At 48.8% G+C, this 23,427-nt stretch overlaps 1 protein-coding gene across 5 annotated transcripts in view; it reads left to right on the top strand.

Annotated features, from left to right (window-relative positions):
• Nucleotides 1-23,427, top strand: part of LOC121865743 (adhesion G protein-coupled receptor L2-like) — a 100,810-nt gene that overhangs the window by 29,753 nt on the left and 47,630 nt on the right. For all 5 annotated transcript variants that reach the window (XM_042365286.1, XM_042365283.1, XM_042365282.1 and 2 more), the window contains exons 2-6: nt 1,804-1,910; nt 3,569-4,291; nt 5,128-5,751; nt 9,738-10,114; nt 10,878-11,038. In XM_042365286.1, the coding sequence (XP_042221220.1) occupies nt 1,804-1,910; nt 3,569-4,291; nt 5,128-5,751; nt 9,738-10,114; nt 10,878-11,038 (1,992 nt within the window). The remainder of the gene's footprint in view (nt 1-1,803; nt 1,911-3,568; nt 4,292-5,127; nt 5,752-9,737; nt 10,115-10,877; nt 11,039-23,427) is intronic.

The raw sequence follows: 23,427 nt of genomic DNA, 5'->3' as shown, positions 1-23,427 counted from the left end.
TACAGCCCTGATGGAACGCCATATTTGCATATAATTTTGTTGGGTGAATGTGGGGTAATGTATCGCGCCTGATAATATATATATATGGCTTTTCTTTCTGTGACGGAATCCATGATGGTGATGGCTCTTAGTGTTACTATTTACTGGTGTTACTTTTGGGTGAATTGTTACTGTTACTTTTTGGTGTTACTGTTGTTATTGTTGCGCGTCACCGCTCGGACATACATACATACTCTCTCTCTCTCTCTCTCTCTCTCTCTCTCTCTCTCTCTCTCTCTCTCTCTCTCTCTCTCTCTCTCACCAGGAGCTGTTTAACATACGTGACATTGCAAAATACTAGTTGTCGGTGCTACATTACCCTAGTGTGTGTGTGTGTGTGGTGTGTGTGTGTGTGTGTGTGTGTGTGTGTGTGTGTGTGTGTGTGTGTGTGTGTGTGTGTGTGTGTGTGTGTGTGTGTGTGTGTGTGCCCCCAGGCGTGGTACACATGGTGGGCGTGATCATGGGGGGCAGTGTACGGGCGGCTCGGGATACATTGCCCTTATTTGCAATTCTATTCCCGGGTTGTATTTGGCTCTATACCTTATGTCTCACGGCCTTCAATAACTCCGGGTTTTGCCTACCAGCTCGGGGGAGGGAGGGTGGAGAGGGTGGAGAGGAAGGGGTACTGTAGAGAAAAGGAGAAGGTAGAGAGGGATGAGAAAGATGACGAGAAGGTGAAGTGAGGCGTAAGGAAGGATGAAGGTAAGAAGGAAGGGAGGAAGGAAGGAAGGGAAGCAGCGAAGGAATTGTAAGGAAAGATGGGGTGAAGGAAGTTGGTACACACTCAAACACAGGAGTAAGACAACACATCCCGGGAACACAGGTAGCACATCACAGCACAGCGCAGCACAGCACACCGCAGCACAGCACAGTTTGTGGAGGCTGTGTATACACTTAAGAGGAAGCTGTTGACTCATTATCCTGAGTGTGTGTCGTGGTGGTCAGCTCAACCTACCATGAGGCTCCACGTGTTATTAGTGAAACTGGGTGCTGAGCGAGGTGCTGGGCATGGCTGGGTGTTGGGTGAGGTGCTGGGCATAGCTGGGTGTTGGGTGAGGTGCTGGGCATAGCTGGGTGTTGGGTGAGGTGCTGGGCATGGCTGGGTGTTGGGTGAGGTGCTGGGCATGGCTGGGTGGCCTCCTGGGTGTTGTGTGAGGTACTGGGCGTGGCTGGGTGGCCTCCTGGGTGTTGGATGGAAGGCCATAGCTAGGTGGCCTCCTGGGTGTTGGATGAGGTGCTGGGCATGGCTGGGTGGCCTCCTGGGTGCTGGGCATAACTAGGTAGCCTCCTGGGTGCTGTGTGAGGTGCTGGGCCTGACTAGATACGTTCCTTTTACACTTTGAGTCATAGTTTACGTGTGGCGTGTTGTTGACAGGTCGGGTGGGAGTGACAGATGAGTGACCGTGTTGACCGTAACTCAGCAGGGAGTGTTGTGGTAATCCCCCTCCCCCCCCCCAGGCTGTGTGCCTCCATTATTGTTAAACCATCATCTCTATAATGTGTTTTAGATTTAATAGTATAGTTTATTTATTGTTTTATTTTAAGATATTATTAGCGTCACCTGAAGATTATCATTCACCTTATTTCACCTTAAGATTAATCATCCTAATGCTAATCTAACCTAAACCCCCTAAGGATGTTTAATTAATCAGGTGAAATAAGGTGAGTCTAATTAATCAGGTGATCTTTTTCTTGTTTACAGCAGCAGTGATTTACCTGACGTGTTTACTAATTGGTGTCCTCCTCCTCCTCCTCCTCCCGCAGGTGCAGCCAACGACAGAACTGCAGTGTGGCGGCGTCGACGAGAGGTTTCGGTGACCCTTGCCCTGGCACCCTCAAATACCTGGAGGCCCACTTCCAGTGTGTCCCAGGTGAGTGCCACTTATTGTTCATGGTCACACGTTATGAATAATGATGTGGACTGAGGTTGTGTTTGTCCCGTGCGTCGTTGTCACCTGTGCTGTTACGTTACATGACGGTACATAATTACTTAATACATGATACATAATTACTTAATACATGATACATAATTACTTAGCAATACCTGATACATAATTAATTAACAATATATGTACCTTTAATAATGTTACATAGGTCATTCTTCCTCACTACCTCCACTGGTGAGTCTTACACCCGCTCCCAGGGAACACTTGATCCTGTCGCGCCACAAATGTTGTGGTAAACGTCACACAAACTGGCGTATAATGACTCAATCGTGGGAATGACGGTGCAGTAACAGGTTGCAGTGGTTACAATGAGCTGTGTAACATTATCAACGGTACATGTAACGTTATTATGTAATGTCCTGTAATAAGCGTAACTGTACCCGATATAAATCCTATACATTACTCAGGGGTGACGACACACAGAGGTGGTCCAGCCTAGTGTGTAAACATTAGGTCCACCTGTTGTTAGTGGCGTCTCATACACCTGTACTGGTTCCCACGATGTGTAATTACTATATTAAATACCTCATGTCCTAAACACACACACACTGAAATATTTGTGTACTGTAGAACGTGAACAAATGAGGCGTGTATGTATTTTGTTATTCATTTTAGTTAATTACAAAAATATAATTAGCTTGTAATTATCGAGGTGTTGTGGTGTGTTACCTGACCTGGCAACTGTGGGGGGAGGGGGGGGTCCTGTCGTACAGTAGCCTGCCATCTACCTCTGCACTGTACCCTCCCTCCCTCTCTCCAACACACACACACTCTCTCCCCCAACACATACTCTCTCCCTCCAACACACACTCTCTCCCTCCAACACACACTCTCTCCCTCCAACACACACTCTCTCCCTCCAACACACACACTCTCTCCCCCAACACATACTCTCTCCCTCAACACCTCTCTCTCCCTCCAACACACACTCTCTCCCTCAGCTTTTACACTCTCTCCCTCCAACACACACACCTCCCTCCAACACACACTCTCTCCTCCAAGCTTTTACTCTCCCTCCAACACACACACACACACACACACACACACACCTCTTTCTCCAACACACACACTCTTTCTCCAACACACACTCTCTCCCCCCAACACACTCTCTCTCCCTCCAATACACTCCCTCTCTCCAACACCCTCCCTCCCTTCAATACACACAGCCAGTCCATCATTATAAGTACCGTTTTATAGTCCAATATTAGTGGTCAACACACCTCACCTGTAGTGCCAACCTTACTAGTCGTGCCACGTCAGGGCCAAGTAACCACACATGTACCACCATCACATAACTCTTTCTTCCACACACACACACACACACACACACACACACACACACACACACACACACACACACTAGGATAATGTACTTTTGTTTACTCTCAGGTGTGTAGGTGTAGTGTATACATGTAAATGCCGCTTTGGTTTATCTGTGTACGTACATGAGTGGCTTTGTGTGCTGTGTGTGTATTTTCTACTTACGTACATAAATGTTATGTTATAGATTTTAGATTACCGTGTGCACAAATGTAGGTTCCATTGACGGTGTGTACATGGTTGTGACTGTCTCGCCCTTACAGTGAACCCGCCGTCGCACACAGCCCGGCCACGCCCTCCCTGGTTCATCGCCACCAAGACCACCGTCAGCTCCATCACCGAGGACGACCCCCCCATCCCCTCGCCTCCAATTAAGGGCAGCCCCGTTGGAGGCAGTGGGGGTGGCGGCGGTGGTATCGGAGGCCCCGCTTCTGGCAACGATGGAGATGGTGGGGGAGGAGATGGCGAGAATGTTGGAGGAGGAGGAGTACTACTAGGAGGAGGAGGAGGAGGAAGAAAGGGAGGGGGAGCAGCAGCAGGAACAGCAGGAGGAGGAGGGGAAGGAGTCAGTGGCAGCGGGGATACCGGCAGCCTTAATTTGGAGAACCGCCTGAAGGGGACTCCTGTCGAGGACCTGCCGCAGACGACGACCTCCACGACGACAACGACGACGCTGCGGCCGCCGCCCTGGCTCATCACCAACACGACCAAGAATACCACCACCACGACCACTACTTCGACTACTACCTCCACTACTACCACCACCACGCCTATACCCGCCTCCTCCACGACCACCACGACCTCAGGACCTCAGACGAACCTAGACAGTCCTGTTGTGTCGTCGGCAGCAGAGGCGGGCGGAGGAAGTAAGACTCGAGGAGACCAGGACGACAGTGACGCCACGGGCGACAAGTCGCCCACCCAGCAGGAGGAAGACGATGAGGTGCAGGGCGAGCAAGTCGTCACCTCCACTATCTCAACCACAAGTAAGTACAGCAGGTGGAGGTGGACCTTCACGAGGCCTGTGTTACCCTTGAGGGACGATAGTTTAACCCCTTGACGATTTAAAGCTCTTCAAGTGGTAGTAGCTTAAACTTAACCCTTCGAGGACGATGGTTTAACCCCTTTAGAATTATAGGTCTTTAAATTGTTATATCTTAAAGGCTAAGTCCACTTTCACTAAACCTAAAACAGTAAGTGAATTATGTGTGTTTGTGTGATATTCAGTATACTTGGCCGAGATTAAATGCAGGAACAGTGTACCAGCGTTATTTGATTGCTGTCTAACTGAATTCATAATTAGTTAATATGTATTAAGAGGGAAACACGCGTATTAATAATTCCATTATTCTCTTAAATATTTGTTCAAATGATTTATGTTCATCGTGTTCAGAGCAGAAGGAGAGATATAAACTGGGGCATATTTTCACAGTGTCTGAGCACCAAAGACGCTTCAATCTGAAATCTCGCCGCCAATATTGGGTTGTGTCACAGAAGATTGTCCGACGCCCACACGAGGCTGTTGTTGTCTAAAAGATTGGAATATATGTTATTGAACTGCCGTGGGTGGCGGGACATATTGCGCCTTCCTTATTAGTTTGTGCACAGCGGGGCTTCCGGGAGCACTCTGCTGGTATTCCACCAAAAGTGAGGACGTCTTAAACTGACGTGTGAGGGGGGGGGGGTAACCTGGAGGTGAGAGTTCCTGGTTACTGAAGGATGTTGGGTGATGTTTTGGGAGAGAAATATCAGTCAGGTCATATACTGTTTAGCCGAGTTACTGCATGACTCACATCACTAACTGTTTCCCTTCCCTTTACAGCTGTGTGGTCGGCGCGGGCGGAGGTGCCCACCACGGGTGTTGGTCCCATCGGCAGCGAGGCGTCGTGGTGTCCTCCCTCGTCAGGCCGCGGTCTTTTCTGGAACTGGACGCAGGGTGGGGACCTAGCGGTGCAGCCGTGCCCTGGGGGAGCCTCAGGGTGGGCGCGGCGCCCCTGTAACCCCTTAGGGTGGTCAGGACCTGCCGACCTGAGTGAGTGTCGCAGCGTGTGGCTCACCACCCTCACATCTCGCGCTCACGCTAACGACGCGGTGCTGGCCGTAGCCCACGACCTGGCGGCGGTGACGGGCTCCCGAGCTCTGTACGGCGGCGACGTCACCGCTACAGCCAGACTACTCAACAGTCTCGCCCGCAGGATGGCAGACGATGTCAACAACTTCCCTGACGGTGACCAGCGGGAGGCTCTGGTGACGGAGCTCGTAGGCGCCGCCGTAGCCACTGGTTCACATCTAGTGGGCGGCCAGCGAGCGGCGTGGGCGGACTTGAGGCCTCCCGAACACAGGGCGGCCGCCACCGCCCTCCTGCTGGGACTAGAAGAGGCAGCTTTCCTGTTAGCTAACAACTTACACTACGAGAAGACTGTCAAATTTGCCGAGTCTAATATATGTGAGTACAATACAGTACAGTACAGTACAGTACAGTACAGTACAGTACAGTACTTCTGTTTACCTGTCCCGTGTGTGTCAAGTGCCCTGTCCCGATACTAACATGTCTGGACCGATGCCTCTGTCTCAGCACTTCCCTCCCAATAGCTGTAATATATAACCATTCCCCCGGGTGTAGGAAGGTGAGGGGTGTCAGGCACAGTCCAGGGGCCTCCTACACTCCTACACGGGTGAGGTCCTTTAGGAGCAAGGAGGAAAGTCTTGAGTGTTACAAGGAGTAGGTTACCTGTCCCTCACCTGTCCTTCGTCACGCCTTGTTTACCTTCTTGTCGTTCCTCAAGTCTTCCTCCTCCTCCTCCGTCCTTTAGTTCACAGTCTTATCCCCCCTCGTTCCTTCAGCGCCTCCGGCAGTAATTGCATCAGACTCAAACGTATAAGATCCTGAGAAAAAGGTGAGTAATTAAAAGATAGTGAAGCTTCCATTATGTGCTTGTTGTGGCCTGCAGGAGATGCTTGTACGGCCTGCAGCAGATGCTTGTACGGCCTGCAGCAGATTTCTCACTACGGCCTGCAAAAGATGCTTCTTGTAGCGTGCAACAGCCTTTGAGGACCTAGTTGTTAGAGCCTGCAGGACCTACTTGCTGGAGCCTGTAAAAGGTAGGCGGCCAGCTGGGAGTGGCTTAGTGTCCTGCCCGTGTACCCAGGACAGTCTGGCGTAGAAAAGTCTTCTCATTTGCATACGGTATTTTTTCCCTTAAAGATGTAGCGTTAAGTAAGATCGTAACTTAAGAATGGGGAGCCGGGTAAGTCGATCCTACTTTTGTTTACTTAATAGACTAAAGTAAATTAACCCAAGTTGTTGTTTTACTTAAGGACGAGTAGTGAAGTAAGAGACGTTGTTAAAGTAAATCAAACTGTTTCAAGGACTGGAGTAGATTTTGAAAGTAAATTATAAGTATTTACTTAAAGGTTTTGAAAGTACAAGTTGAATACGAGGAGGAAATACTCTCTCTCTCTCTCTCTCTCTCTCTCTCTCTCTCTCTCTCTCTCTCTCTCCCTCTCTCCCCCTCCTCTCCCCCCCCCTCCCCCTCCTCCTCGCCACACATCCATCACCCAGGAGATAATATATAAGCCAGCATCACATTGCCAGTTCTTAATGGTCATCCCCCCTTTCTTCCCCCTGCAATCCCCTTCCCCGTCACCTCCTCCTCCCCTCCCCCCTTCTTCCCCTGTTGTTTTTGTTATAGTGGATTTCATGACAGATAACGGAAAAAAGACTTGACAGAAAGCAAACAGACAGACACAAAGAAAAGACCGACAGGAAGTAGGCAGACAGACAGACAGACAGACAGACACAGACAGACAGACAGACAGACACAGACAGACAGACAGACATAAAGTAAAGTCAGACACACAGTTTTTCCCTGGGTGTTGTACAGGGTCTCAGGGCCAGGGGTCAGGAGCATTGCCCTGATTCGTTGCTACAGGCGAGGCTGACCTACTGAATACCAAGGTCCTCCCCCCCTCGCCCCCACTCATCGTGTATTCCTCCGCCGCGGGTTTTATCACTGGTTTATCACACGGCTTGTTTTAGTTGTGTTTTATCGTGATGAGGATTAACGATAGGATATTAGGATTAGGTTTAAGTAGTTAGTATCCTTCACTGACTGTCTTTACGGTAAATTATTGTAGGTGTTAATGAGAAAATTTACCTGTATAAAAGGTGTAGTCTCTCTCTCTCTCTCTCTCTCTCTCTCTCTCTCTCTCTCTCTCTCTCTCTCTCGTTAAAACTATTGGCAACGCTGATTGGGAGGTCCAGGAAGAAGGAAACTCTTTGGCAACACTTGGTGGACAGCCGCGGAAACCAGCTGATTGAAATTACACAGGTGGCTCGCCCTCGCCGCCACCCCCCGTCCCCTCGCCCTCGCCTCTGCAGCTTGATTGGCGGCCACGGCTTCCTGGAGGGTGTGGGCGGGGTGGGGGCGTGGGTAAAGGGCGTGGAGAGCACAGACGTGGGTGTAAGGCGTGGCAGTGAGCGCGTACAAACAGCGTACTTTAATATTAACTCGGGAGTGGACCTGTGTATGAGAGAGAGAGAGAGAGAGGTTAGGTTTAGGTTAGGTTAGAAAACGGGAAGAAAATATTAACATCTCGGACGTTGACTGATAACAAACGTTGATATTTATGACGTCAGACAAAAACGTTGAGGCAAGCGTTTGTTGTCATTTATAGTTGACTTTACCTAAAGCTTCTCCGTCTGACGTCACCATTGATAAAAACTTTGAGAACTTTAAGTTTGTTTTACCATTAGAGGAATTTATTTTACCCAAATAAACTGACAGATGAGGAATAAACGAACGCGGGGGAGTTTGTATTGAGGAAGGGAGAGCGAGAGAGAAGGAGAGTCTGGAGGGAAGGAGGAAGAGAGCGAGCGAGGGAGGGAAGGAGGGAGGAAGAAGGAGACAGTTTGGGTGGCTCGACATAATTCGATTTAAGACTTGATTCCTCCCACAAGCTGGTGTCTGTCTCTGTCTGTCTGTCTCTGTCTGTATCGGGCTGGCCAGGACAGGGAAGAGAGAACAAGTTCATTTGGTCATTGCTATCTCGTTAAAATCCCTCACAGAAGGTGACCTCAACTCCCCTGGTCCTGTTAACAGCTGTAGCCACCACCACCACCTGGCCCACAACTGGTGTTCTTGTAGGAGGAAAGGTCAGCAGGGAGAGGGATCAGGTCAGATGGTGAGGGAGGTCAGGATGTAGGAGTAGGTTACATCAGCAGGGAGAGGGATCAGGTCAGATGGTGAGGGAAGTAAGGCGACGAGGGGCCAGGAGGGTCACGTGGGGCATTATTGGGATCACACAAGGGTGAACTAAAGTGAAAAATCAGCGACACAATTGGAAAAAATCAATGGTAATTGAAGTGTGACGCTGTTATTGTAGCCAGATGAAAGACGGCGAGGGACCCCACGCTGATCAAAGGTGCTTACCCAGCCCCGCCTCAACCCCGCCCCGCCCCGCCTCGCCTCGTCTCACCCCGCCCCATGCCACCCCCCCCGCCTCGCTTCGTCTCATCCCACCGCCCCATCCCACCCCTTGCCCATCCCACCCCCGCATCGCCTCATCCCACCCCGCTCTGCAAGATCACCCGCCACACCACCTCCCCCTCCCCACCACCCTTTGTCTCCCTCCTACACCACCAGGACGAATCTCTCTCAGTGTAATTGACTTTGGATTTGATTTCCTCGTGTGGTGATGCTTCGGCGACGCTCTCCGGCGCCTGTACGGATCACGCCAGACCTGAGATGAAGGGATGAGGGAGTCGGGGTGATGAGGGAGTGAGGGAAAGGAAAAGAGTTACAGGAGGCTTGGGTGAGGGGAGTGAGGGGAAGGCTTGGGTGAGGGGAGTGAGGGGAAAGCTTGGACGTGAGAAAGACCAGTCACCTTTAAAATGTCCTGTAGATACCATATATTGCGGGGTGGTGGTGGTGGTGATGGTCAGGGGTGATTGTGGTAGTTATGGTGAGTGTGTTGAACTTGTTAACGATAGTTGATTGTGGTGGTAGTTATGGTGAGGGCTACCGGTGGTTGTAATGTTGGTTGTGGTACTAGTGATCGTTGTTATGAGACAGAAGCTAATGGTGGTGATAGTGATGATAGGTGATGGAAATAGAGGGTGATGGTGGTGGTGGTAGCAGTTGTTGTAGAAGAAGAGATGAAGATGGCCAGCCTGCCTCCCTCTCTCCCTGCCTCCCTCCCTGCCTCCCTGCCTCCCTCCCCCCCTCCCCTCCCTCTCCCCCCTTTCAGATAAAAGACTTAATTTACAGTGTAGGTATCGAGCGAGGCATCACCTAGCAGACTGTGTTTATTGTCTTAAAGAAGATGATGTCACCTTGGCCTTATGTTAGGTAGCGTGTAGGTACTAGCGTCTCTCTCTCTCTCTCTCTCGTTATTGAGTCACTACTAATATTCTCTCTCTCCCTTCGTCAGTACTACGCCTTCAGGTGGTGGAAACGAGGAACGTGGCGGCCGTGTCCTTCCCCTCATCTGGCGAGACGTGGCTAACGACGACGCCTACACGCCCTAGCGACCCGGCCTCCACGCCCACCGGCAACCCCTCCTACTCCTCCAGCAGCTCCTCCGGGGACCTGGACGCCACGCCCTCCTTCATCGGCGGGGACGTGTCTCAGGATTTAGGGGCCGAGTCGTCCAAGGTGCCCCTCGACACCATCATCCTGCCCCCGGAGGCTCTGCTGGAGAACTCTGAGAACGGGCTGGTGAAGATGGTGTTCTTCAGCTACGATGGCCTCCACCACCTGCTGCAGCCTGACGGTCGCTCATACAGGGTCAACGAGGCCAACTTCAAGGTGAGTCTCTGGCCAGGTGGGTGAGGTACAGGTGAGTTCCGCCAGGTGGGTGAGGTATAGGTGAGTTCCGCCAGGTGGGTGACGTTACTCTGGATCAAGTCACTCTACGGCCCTTAACTCCAAACTGCGACAAAAGTGAATACTGAATCCATATTATATACATCGTCAAAATTGAGAAACTGCGTCAAAGTTCAAAATTGCATCAAAATTACTAATATAAAGTCCAGCCACTTAAGCTTTGCCTCGATAAAACAACACTTCAGTCAGTGTAATTACGACCAAGTGATGAGATTTGAGTTAATTTGGCAGAAAATAACAACTGGTGATGACTGAGAGAGGTCGAGAGGGTAGAGTGAGGTTGACTTCTCCGGCCAAAACAAAGACACACCTTCAGTATATCACCTACAGTATATCACCTGTAGTAGCTGAGTGTCCGGGTCGTCTCACAGGACCTACTACTGAGGCACAAGACACAAGCCACGAGACACCTCCCTGGCATCTCCATTTGCCAGAAACAATTGTACCAGCTCGTGGAAAAGTGAAAATGGAAAACACAAGATGATACACGCGATGGTGACTCAGTTATCGTCACCTATGTGTGATCATCTCCTAACACTTACCAGAGGTGTAGAAACTTGGTATACGCGTGTGAGTTTAGGTTAGGTTAGGAGTGTAGACATAGAGAAATAATTAGAGTTTATTGTTACATTATAAAAGTCATTGTATTGATTCACTAAGCTAATCCTCCCGCCTCCTCCCCCAGGGCGTGAACGAGACGCGGGTACTCAACTCGAAGGTGCTGTCGGCGTCGCTGGGGGCAGGACGACACATTGAGTTGTCTGAACCTGTGGTCCTCACCTTCGCTATGATCCGCACCGTCAACGTCACCAACCCCGCCTGCGTCTTCTGGGACTACACCACCAGGTAGGTCCTCTCTTGTTTCTCCCAGGGTTTACTTCAGCCTTCTACATGATTACTTCAGCCTTCTACATGATTACTTCAGCCTCCATAAGTTTACCTCAGCACTCACAGAATTACTTCAGCTCCCCACAAATTTATTTCAGCCCCCAGAGTATTAATTCAGCCCCCAAATGTTTACATCAAGCAACTTTCCCCGGCATCTCCCCATCCACACCTCCCACACTTGTATTGGCTATTGATGTTGTAAGACCAGACGTACCTAACCTAACCTAACTAAGCAAGCAGAGAGCAAGAGAGATGAAGCTGCCACACTCCACAGTTGGTACCGGGAGAGAAGTGACCCCACACGCTGGTATCTTACCCTCAGCCACTGGGAGGGATGGTGGTATCAGGCCCTCATTCTGGAGTTTATAATAACATGGTACCAGCATTCATGGGTTATACCACTAAAGAGTATCATGGGTTAATACCACTGTTAGTAATATCGTGGGTTATATTCTTAATACAGGTTACATAACATTTACCATACAAGATACAGCACCACAACAGCACCACAACAGCACCACTACACAGCACCACAACAGCACCACTATACAACACCACAACAGCACCACTACACAGCACCACAACAGCACCACTAATACACGTACAGCAACAAACCACACACCACACCACCAACCGCCACAACACCACCACACAGGTCTACGAGGGAGAGGAAGCATCCTGCCGTTTTTATCGAGGGATAATTGCCAGAAATTACACTGAAATGGACCGCAGACAACACGAGATAAAAATCAGTGATAGTGATCAGGCCGCGAGCCAGGCGATCACCATCTGCCTCCACAGCTGGCGGCGGGGGAGAGAGCAGGGAGGGAGGGGGCAGGGGGGGGCGGGAAGGGGTGGGAGGGGGCGGGGGAAGGAGGGGAGGGAGGGGGCGGGGAGGATGGGCAGAAGGAAAGGAAGAGAAATTATAAGGAGATTAAGGGGTATAATGGTTAAGGAACGGGTGAGAGGGAAAGAGAGGGGTGTATTGAGGTGTCAGGGTGATGAGGGAGGAGACTGAGGGAGTGTAGAGGTGTAGGAAGCGCTGGGAGGAAGTGTCAGGAGTGAGGAGGAGGAGGAGGTTGGAGGGAGGTGTGAGGGTGTTGTGGTGGGGTGTGGATAGGTGTAACAGACGACCCTGGAGAAGTGGGAGGCAGGAAGAGGAAGAGGAGGAAGAGGAGGAGGGGAGGGTGGAGGAAGAATAGGCGGAAGAGGAGGAGGAGGAGGAGGAAGAGGGCACTCACTCTGTGGCGTCTATGATTATGACATGTTGATCAGTTGGTGATGTTACCTCTTGCACTTCTCGCCTCCCTCCTCTCCCTTTTTCCTTCCCTTCCCTCCCTCCCTCCCTCCACCACTCCATCACACCTCCCTCCACCACTCCACCACCCCTACCTCACTCCACTGTATCACCGTCAGCTTGGTCGCTTCACATATAAAGTGTTGCCAACCCTTACGGAATGTCCAATATATTTATGAAATAGTTTAGCTGGACATTTGAGCGGATGTGGCATCATTTTTTTGAGTATTTTTTAAGGGGATACAATATTTTTTTTTTCTTTTATTATTTTTTTTAGTGAAGCAAAAGCCGTATTAAGTATCAATGGTTGTTTTTGGTGTTTATCAAAGGTACAGTTTTATGTGGGTATTTTATTTCTTTATTTGATATCATGTGACTTTTTCCCCCGTGGGTGATATGGGTAGTATTTTATGTAGTAATTGGGGACGAGAGGATTAATTTTTTTAGCTGTTAATTTGATATGAATTATTTTGTGGTGTGGTGTGGTGTGGTGTGGTGTGGTGTGGTGTGGAGTGGTGTGGTGTGGTGTGGTGTGGAGTGATGTGGTGTGGTGTGGTGTGGTGTGTTTGTTGACAAGTGAGTGAATACTACTACTACTACTACTACTACTACTACTACTACTACTACTACTACTACTCAGATAACCTATAACAGTTTTTGATTTACAGTGGGGTAATATGTTTTGTTGTTGTTGTTGTTGTTGTTGAGAGTCCCCCGCGTTCTTTCCGTCTGTTAAACTACTGCGGGGGATGTCTACAGCAGTCATCTCGTGGGGATGTCTGCCAGCGGTCTGGCGGATCCATCTCGCGCTCGCGTTCAAATCCTGGCTGTTCCAACTCCCTGCCCGTCCATCTCACTCGCGTTCCAACTCCTCTTGTTCATCTTCTGACGTTCAACTCCCCAGACGTTCAACTTCCTGCCGCCCATCTCACTCGCGTTCAACTCCTCTTACATTCATCTTCTGACATTCAACTCCCCAGGCGTTCATCTCCCTGGCGTCCATCTTTCTAGCGTTCAATTCCTCTCACATTCATCTCCTGGCATTCACTTCCCCAGGCGTTCAACTATAACATTCAACTCCCCTCACGTTCATCTCTCTGGCATTGAACTCCCTGGTCGTTGAACTCAGGGGCTGGCGTTCATTGACCGCCCCCTCCCCAACAAATGGCGTGGCAGTGTGCGTCTGACAGGCATTAATAAAGACCGTCCTCGCTCTCTCCTGACGCCGGGGAAGAGAAGAAGAAAAAAAATCCTCGCGGGTTAATTAGTGAGCAGGACCCGACCCGACCCGTAGTCTCAAAGGTGTGTAAAGGTAAATTTGTTTCTCGCCTTAAGATGAATTTCAGTGAGGATGAAGACTAATAGTTCTTTTCTCGGAGGTACATAAGGTAAATTTTCACCTGTAATGTCGAAGTTAATTAATTATATCGACACGTGGATGGATTCTCAAAGGTGTACAATGTAAATTTTCTCACATTGAACAAAATTTACCTGTTCATTTCAATTATGACACCTGGACGTAAGATAAATTTCCGACTCTTGTAAGTGAACATTGAGATCGACTTAACTATTTTACCGACAATATTACACAAAGATAGAGATTAAAATCCCCCCAAATGTTAAGTTAATTAACCTCACCTGACTAAGACACAGGTAGAGTCTTAACATTAACACTATACCTGCCGCCATCTTTGACTTCTTATACATCAGTTAAGAGGAAAAAATTATCTCACGAACGTTAGAGAATCAACCTGTTTACTGTAGACTGAATGAGCCAATTAGGTGAGTTTGTAAATATCCAATTAGGGGAGAGAGAATTAACATAGGAATCACTAACAACCCTATCTACCTGTCCTGGTATAAATGAGGCAGTTAGATACACTCTCCTATCTCCAGACAGGTGAACAAATTTAAGCTTAGGGAACACCTGTGAGTCCGTGTGGAGGTTGGGTGGTGGTGTGGTGTTTGTGGTGGGGGTGGGTGTGTGTGGGAGGGGCTTGGTTGGGGACGTGTGGTTGGAGGTGTGTGGTAGGGGGACTGGCTGGTTGGGGGTGTGTGTGTGTGTGTGTGTGTGTGTGTGTGTGTGTGTGTGTGTGTGGGGCTGCGTGAGGGAAGGTGTACGTGGTAGAGTATGGGCTGCGTGTATGTGCTGGCCAGGGGCTGGGGAGGACGTGTGTGTTGGGGGCTGAGGGTGTGTGTGTGGTAGGGGCTGGTGTGTGTGTGGTGGGGGGCTGGGTGTGTGTGTGTGGTGGGGGCTGGGTGTGTGTGTGTGTGTGGTAGGTGGCTGGATTGTGTGTGTGTGGGGGGCTGGGTGTGTGTGTGTGTGGTGGGGAGCTGTGTGTGTGTGGTGGGGGGGCTGGGTGGGGGTAGTGGTCGTGGTTCACTGGCGTCTCTTCCCTTGGCTCAGAATTTCGATTAAATGGGGTAATTAGAAATCTGGCGGCCTCAGGCGTGTTGTGGGAACTGGATGGTGGCTCCACCAGCTGGATACTGATAATGATGTGTGTGTGTGTGTGTGTGTGTGTGTGTGTGTGTGTGTGTGTGTGTGTGTGTGTGTGTGTGTGTGTGTGTGTGTGTGTGTGTGTGTGTGTGTGTGTGTGTGTGCTTCCTCAACCTAACGTCTTGCATTATTCATCTTTTTTCATTCACTGTTACTAGTCTTTTTCCTGTCACTCTTATTTTTATGTGTGCAACGTATGTATTATGATGAGTGCCTCCTTCACAACACGGCCCCTGGTATGAGTATTCCCCTTCCTAGCTTGGCCCCCTGGTATGGTATTCACACTTCTAGCTTACCCCCTAATTATGGTATTCATCCTTCACAACATGGCCCCTGGTATGGTATTCCCTTCTGTAGCTTACGGCCCTCTGGTATGGTATTCCCCTTCACAACATGGCCCCTGGTATGGTATTCCCCCTTCCACAACACGGCCCTCTGTTATCAGTATTCCCCTTCCACAACATGGCCTGGTATGTTCCCCTTCCACAACATGGCCCCCTGGTATGGTATTCCCCCTTCCACAACACGGCCCCAAAATTTCCATCTGGTTTACCCTTGTCGCTTGAGGAGGGTAAAAATCACGTCAGATGGCTGGTGGAGGGACGGTGCAGGACGACGGACCTTCACTCACCCTCACTGACAGGGGAGGGAAGTGAACGTATGAACCTTTGTGGATTCGTACCCTGACCCCCCAGTGAAATGTGAAATAAAAACATAAACAGCTGATCGACAGGGGCTACAGCTGGTAGACAAGAACCAGCAGTTGGTTGATAGACAGGCAGGAGCCACAGGAGTTTATACCTTCATCCTGCCTGTCTACACCTTCATCCTGCCTGTCTACACCTTCATCCTGCCTGTCTACACCCACACACGTCGCTTATTACCACCAAACGTTGCCCAAATACACAGCTAACGCACTCAATCAACAAACACTGAAAACTTCAATTACACTGTTTACAGAATAGATCTTTGTGTTTGGGTGAGGTCAGACAGTGAGGGGGCAACGCGCTTTGGGGGTCATGATGGTGTGTAAGGATGATGTTTCTAGTGTTATGACAACTATGTACCCCCAGACGTGACCTCCCACAGGGTTGTTCCTAGACTCCTCCTGTTGGTAGTTTCAATATTTTCTTGGACTGACGGGTCTTATCCGTCCTTTAGTTTATCCATACAATTAAGATAACCCATGATGGATCTGAAGGAGGGTGACCTTGGCCTACTGTACGAGGTCATGAGGCCAGTTATGGGAACTCTTTTATTAATTAAGATAACCAGGTGAAGGATCTGACACACGCGCCGCCAGGAGACTTATATCATGGCTATATCCAGTCAATCTGCCAGGCGAGTTAGGAGATGGATGAGTCTGTCTTTAGTTTCAAGGTGGTGAGGCCGCTTAGTGATGGGGTGAGATGAGGAGTACCCCAGGGACTGTGAGTGTGTTCTAGTTCCACCGCTGTTTCTCAAGTAAGAGTGTGTGTGTGTGTGTGTGTGTGTGTGTGTGTGTGTGTGTGTGTGTGTGTGTGTGTGTGTGTGTGTGTGTGTGTGTGTGTGTGTGTGTGTGTGTGTGTGTGTCGCGGCATTGAGGACACTGCCATTTTGTACTGTACTGTCACTCAGGATGGTAAACAGAATCTGCTCATACCTAATATTAACACCAGTCTCTTATGTTCTCTCTCTCTCTCTCTCTCTCTCTCTCTCTCTCTCTCTCTCTCTCTCTCTCTCTCTCTCTCTCTCTCTCTCTCTCTCTCTCTCTCTCTCTCTCTCTCTCTCTCTCTCTCTCCGGATAAATATAAGGCTAAAAGCTGTGGATTCAAACCTCTCAACACCCGGATTAGACCTCTTAATAAAGATTTAATACCTTTCATTCCCTCCCCTACCACCCCTGCCTCCCTCTGCCCTACCACACCCCCACCCCCACCCTACCCCTCCTTACCCCACCCTCTCCCTTACATCACCCTCCTCTTAACCCCTCCCCCCCCTACCCCAACCTTTGAACCCTCCCGATACCAGCTGGTGAATGTGTGTAAATAAAGGTTACATATTATATATAGCGAGAGATAGGCGGCCTTGTGATGACGGCTCGCTAATTAAAACCTGGTTGTGTAGTTGTGTTGCTGGGTGTTGTGTGTTGCTGGGTGTTGTGTTACTGGGTGTTGTGTTACTGGGTGTAGTTGTGTTACAGGGTGTTGTGTTACTGGGTGTAGTTGTGTTGCTGGGTGTAGTTGTGTTGCTGGGTGTAGTTGTGTTGCTGGGTGTAGTTGTGTTGCTGGGTGTAGTGTGTTTCTGGGTGTAGTTGTGTTCTAGATTGTAGTTGTGTTTGCTGGGTGTGGACTACTGTTGCTGGGTGTGGTTGTGTGTTGCTGGTTGTAGTTGTGTTGCTGGGTGTAGTTCTGTTGCTGGGTGTAGTTCTGTTGCTGGGTGTAGTTGTGTTGCTGGTTGTAGTTGTGTTGCTGGGTGTAGTTGCGTTACTAAGTCTAGTGTGTTTCTGGGTGTACTGTTGCGATTCCACAGTGTGTTGTAAGATGATTATAGTGTTGCAGCTCTCAATATGTTGTCAAGCAGATATACTGTATTGCATTTCAATATTCCGTGTGTGTTGTCAGGCAGATGTAATGCATTGCAACATCCCTTCCCCTCCCTTGTGCATTGAGAGGAGAGAGGGGTAGGGGTAAAGGGAAGGGGAGGGGGGTGAGGGCAGGGGAAATGAGGGAAAGGGAGGAAGAGAGATGAGGGGGGAGAGGGCAGGGAGAATCTGGGGAGAGAGCCAGAGGAGGGAGAAGCCTGAGGAAGTGGAGGGAGAGTGTGGGGAGGGGAGAAGTGGGGAGGGATTTGTTTATTTGTACAGCTGAATTTTCCCAGTCTGGTTTCACTGTGTTAAATGGGGGGAATTTATTAGGGGGCCGTGGTTTAGTCCTTGTTGTAGTGTAGGGGAGGCCGTAGTTAGTGTAGGGGAGGCCGTAGTTAGTGTAGGGGAGGCCGTAGTTAGTGTAGGGGAGGCCGTAGTTAGTGTAGGGGAGGCCGTAGTTAGTGTAGGGGAGGCCGTAGTTAGTGTGGGGCCACCGTGGTTAGTGTAGGGGCCATCAGTTGGTGTGGGGGGCGTAGTTAGTGTGGGGGGAGGCCGTAGTTGGTGTGAGAGGCCGTGGTTAGTGTAGGGGAGGCCGTGGTTAGTGTAGGGGAGGCCGTGGTTATAGTGTGGGGGAGGTCGTAGTTATGGTGTGGGGGGCCGTGGTTACTGTGGGGAGGTCATGTGGTTGCTGTAGGGAGGGCCGTAGTTAGTGTAGGGGAGGCCGTAGTTGGTGTGGGGAGGTCGTAGTTATAGTGTGGGGGAGGTCGTAGTTATACCTTACTTTAGTGTGTGTGTCTGGGGAGGATATCTGACCTCACGAGGGAAGCCGTGACGTCATCAGGCAGAACACGAGTTAAGGCACTGTAAACATAACGCCAACATGGCCGCCTCCCCTCCTAATTTTCATTTTATTTTAATATATATATATATTTTTTTTTCAAGTTGAGATAAAATTCTACCGCTGGAAGAGAGAAAACAAAAAGTTAATTAAATTTAACCCGGCCAGTGTCCCAGGAGCGGCGTATACAGATTATATTAATCTTATTAACGGGGCAAAGCTAATTACTCGTGGCTAAGAGGGATCTGGGGGGAGAAAGAGGTGGTCAGAGAGGGGGGGAAGGGGATTGGAAGGAGGAGGAAGGTTAAGGTAGAGAGGAGGGAGGGAGGTGAGACAGAGGATGAGAAGGAAGGGGAGGTAGATAGGTGGTGGCAGAGGATGGAATCAAGGTGAGAAGAGAAGGTAGTGAGGATCTGGGGTTGAAGGAGAGAGAGATGAGAGAGATGAGAGAGAGAGAGGCTGAGAGAGAGAGAGAGAGGCTGAGAGAGATGAGAGAATATTAAGAGGTAGTGTTGAGGGGCTGTGAGAGAGAGGGGATGGGAGAATGGAACAGAAGTAGAGAGGGTGTTGAGGCCTTCCCACAACTCGCCAGCCTCTCCTACAGGTGTGCGAGTGACAGGTGAGAGCGAGTATACACATCACTACTACAGGGACCTCCAGTAAACAGTGCTCAGGTTACCACACACACACACACACACTCTACAGGAGGTTAGAGTTACCGTATTTAGAGTGAAAGTTCAGGTATATGTCGGTCTCCTCACTATAGACCTGGACACTATATATGCGATAAATTGCAGGTGTATTACAGCTTAGACCATAGGAGGATACTACAGGTGTCGACGGAAGATCACAGGCGGTGCACGTTGGCTGTAGGACAACACAACACAACACAACCTAGCAACACAAAAGACCTATCATCTGCACACCTGTGGAAACCAATTAACTGTCTGTGGGTAGTGAAACAGTTACCTTACCTTGCCTTACCTTACCTTACGTTGCCTTGCCTTACCTTGCCTTACCTTACCTTACCTTGCCTTACCCTGCCTTACCTTACCTTACGTTGCCTTACCTTGCCTTACCTTACCTTACCTTACCTTACCTTACCTTACCTTACCTTACCTCGAAATCTATCTTACTCGACCAGCCAACCTAGCTTCACCTTGACGCTAAGACACACTATCATCTGCTTACATAAGGCAATTATTATCACAGGAGAATTCGTGTCTAACATCAAAGTCTATGTTTGTTTTTGTGTTTCAACTCCATTCATGTTTCTTTTTGTTTATTCTTTATTAATTAGTTCAGGTTGGGATGGGTTTAATGTCTTGATCGTGAGCTCAGGGGAGGAGAGAGATTAAATAGGAGACGGATTAACTTGTTACGATCGCCTGTCAGGGTTGAATTATAGTTTGGGTTTTATAATTCCGGGTTATGTGACGTGATGATAGTGTCGTGGTGAGGCTGTGTGTTGATGATGATGATGATGGTGGTAGTGATAGTGGTAGTGGTGAGGGAGTTGGTGATGATGGTTCGTTGTGGTGATGGTAGTGATGCAGCATTGGTGATGTGGCGGTGGTGTTGTAGTGATGATGGTAGTGGTGATACTGGTGATTTAGCAATGGTGGTAATGGTGGTGATAGTGGTAGATGTAATGGTGGTAGTGGTGATGATGATGATGATGATGGTAGTGATGATGGTGGTAGTATCAATGTGTTTGTGAGATTTGGCAACAGCGTGTAACTGTGACGTCACCCTTTGTTTATATGCTGCCATTTTTGGAAGCTGAGTGAATATAACACACACACACACACACACACACACACACGAGTAATACAAGTTACTATGAAGGTATAAAGCCAGGTAAGAGGAGGAGGAGGAGGTAACCAGGTACTGTATGTTAGAGAGTGAATTAAGATGTATTTAAAACGTATATGTTTATCCAGTTTGTGTCGTGTGTATCTGTCCAGTCAAGGTCACGTGACACTGATTCCTCACTGCCGCTGACCTCCAACACTCGAGTAGGAATGTTAAATGTGAGGGAAGTGAATATAATAAATCTTTGGTTACCTGGCGGGGGATAATGTTACCATATGTGAACCTGGACGAAACCTAACCTAACCCAGCCCAGCCCAGCCCAGCCCAGCCCAGCCCAGCCCACTTATCCTAACCGAACCTAACCCAACCTAACCTACTTATCCTAATCAAAGTTAACCTAATCTATACACTTTAGATTATATAAAGTGAGCCACGTACGTCAACTTAAACTATCACAGACTGCATTAACAAGCTCCTGGCGGCACTAATTGAAAGATGGAGAAGAAGCTAAACCTTTCATGTTTATAGGGGCGGAAATCCCTCGGTTCTTCATTACACTGGGGGACCTTCCTTACACCCCTGGCTGTTGAGTCCACCTGTACCTGTCACCTTTAATTATCGTCACCTGTCAGGGGGAAACTCCCGGTTGTATTCGTGTATGGGTGTTGTAGTGTACAGGGCAGGAGAGGCAGGTATTGAGCTGTCGACGCAGCCAGGGAACTACCTAATATTGTGTGTGTACTTGACGTGGTTCAGGTCGGCGGTGGGGAAGAGGGGAGATGAAATAAATGGTAAGGGAGAGAAGGAAGAAGACAGAAGTAGAAAATGAGGGAAGGGGGAGAATGAGGGACAGTAGGGAGGGAGGGAGGGAGGGAGGGAGGGAGGAGGGAGACTACAGCGGCTGAAGCACTTTACGACAAGGAAGTGCTATACAACCATACCGCCACAGGTCGAGAGTCCCGTGTTAATCCAGGCGAAAATCATCCATCTTCCACGGGACTCAAACGGTAGCCACAAGGGGCGGGGGGCGGGAGGTGATTTTCGACAAGGTGGGAGGAACAGCATACTCGAGATTAATCACGTCTCTGTGTCGAGTGAGGGAGGGAGGGAGAGGCATGGTTCTGACAGCCTCCCCTCTCCACCCCCCTCCCTCACACTCACACCTTAATTATTGTACTAATTGAATTTATATTTTAATATGTTGTGTACTGGATGACTTCGGTTAGGTTAGGCTAGGCTAGGCTAGGCTAGGCTAGGCTAGGCTAGGTCAGGTTAGGTTAGGTTAGATTATGTCCCCACGGTGATGACAATAATAGTTTCATTACACAAGATTGTATAACCTGAGTACCTATTACAGTATAATTTGTGCTTAAATTACCTATTACGTATGCAAATATAAACATGAGAACCAATTACATTACATAATAGTATAACATTCAGTACTTTATTACAATATAGATGTGTACATTGCCTTACAAGTATAATGCAGGTATAGGAGTACAGTATAGCCATCAGTCAGGTCTGTTTAGTAGAAAAGTACACTTGTTGGCTCGATAAGTACACTCCTGGGTACTACAATAGCTACAGAAATCAATGAATCCTGTAACACACTTTTGGTTTGTTATAGTTCAGTTTCTGTAACACCGTCGATATATCAGTGTTACCAGGGTGACGGAAGCTCTCTGGTTGACGTTGTTACAGTTATCAGAGTCTAGTTAGTGTCTTTGGTAACACTGTTTGTCCTGGTGATTTGATATTCCTACATAGACTTTCATAGTTATTTAATCTTTCTCTCTCTCTCTCTCTCTCTCTCTCTCTCTCTCTCTCTCTCTCTTCCTTTTGTATGTTAACTGTATTTACTCTTTCTCCACCCTCCTTTTTTGCCTCTCCTTCCACCCTCCTCTTTTGCCTCTTCTCTTTTCTATTGTTCGTTTCTCCCCCTTCTTTCTTTTTCTGTCGCTACCCTCCTCCTCTTCTTCCTCCTTCTCTTCCTCTTTCTCCTCTCCCTCTATTTTTCATCCTCTCAACCTCTTTTCTTCGTTTTCCATTTTATGGTATCTCTCTCTCTCTCTCTCTCTCTCTCTCTCTCTCTCCTCACTTCTCTCCCCTCCCCTACCTCTCCTCTCCCCTCTCCTACCTCTCCCTCTCCCTCCTCCCCCTCCCCTTTCCCTCTCCCCTCCTACCTTCCCTCTCCCTCTACCTTCCCTCTCATTTCCCCCCTCCTCTCCCCATCGCCATCTCTCCCTCCCGTTTTAACACGGGGTAAATGAGGTTAACTTGTCGTTGGCTTCCGCGTGGAGGAAAAGCCGGTTTTCTCGTCTAGGCGTTTTAATGATGGAAATTGATTGACTGATGACTTGTGGGGGGTGAGGTTAGGGGCTGAGGAGGTGTGTGGAGGTATTGAGTGAAGAGGTGTGGTGGGGAGTAGAGGTGTGGTGGGGAGTAAAGAGGTGTGGTGGGAGTAAGAGGTAAAGAGAGTGTGGTGAGTGGTGTGAGGTGTGGTGGGGAGTGTGGATAAGAGGTGTGGTGGGGAGTGTGGATATAAGGGACTGTCCAATAAGCTATAGTTTTAGCTTATGAGGAAGAAAATCTGAATCTGAAATTATTGAATGTATATTATTTCTGTCTACATTATTATTATTATTATTATTATTATTATTATTATTATTATTATTACTGAGTGTTTGGAGTGTGTTGGAGGACAGAAAAACCCAACCTCTAACACTATTGAAGGAGCTCCTTTTTGTGTGTTTGAGTGGGTGGGTGGGCGGGATGGGTGGAGTGGGTGTGGACGTATTGGGACGTTGGGTGTGTGTGGGATAATGACGTTACAGCTCCTTTGATGATATTTTACTGCTGAACTGACTATTTCCTTTTGCCACATCTAACGACACACTCAAGCAGCTTCTCCTTCTTGAGCTGCTGCTGGGGTGTTATGTTTTGGGGGGAGGGTGGGAGAAGGAAGGATAAGTAGGAGGAAGAGGAGGGAAGGAGGAAGAGAAGTGGAGGAAGAGGAGGGAAGGAGGAAGAGGAGTGAAGGAAGAGGAGAGTGAAGTGGAAGAGGAGATGGAGGAGGATGAAGAGAAGGGGGGGGAGGTGAGGGAAGTGGAAGAGGAGATCTTTTACGATGTGTTCTCCCACACAATTTCTAACTTGTTAAAAATAATTCATATTGCTTTATATCCTTCATTACCGACACGTGAATATTTCTGTACTTAATCTGCTGCCATACCTAAAGCTTTAAAGGTGTTGTGGTACGTGAAGATCTGGAGTACAGGTGTTAGAATAGTACATAAAGACTACAGGTGTTTGAGTACATGAAAATCAGCAG

Source organism: Homarus americanus, unplaced genomic scaffold (assembly GCF_018991925.1).
Source record: "Homarus americanus isolate GMGI-L3 unplaced genomic scaffold, GMGI_Hamer_2.0 scaffold45333, whole genome shotgun sequence".
NCBI lineage: Eukaryota > Metazoa > Arthropoda > Malacostraca > Decapoda > Nephropidae > Homarus > Homarus americanus.
The sequence above is the reverse complement of the archived record's forward strand: the minus strand, read 5'-3'. Positions and strand labels throughout refer to the sequence as shown.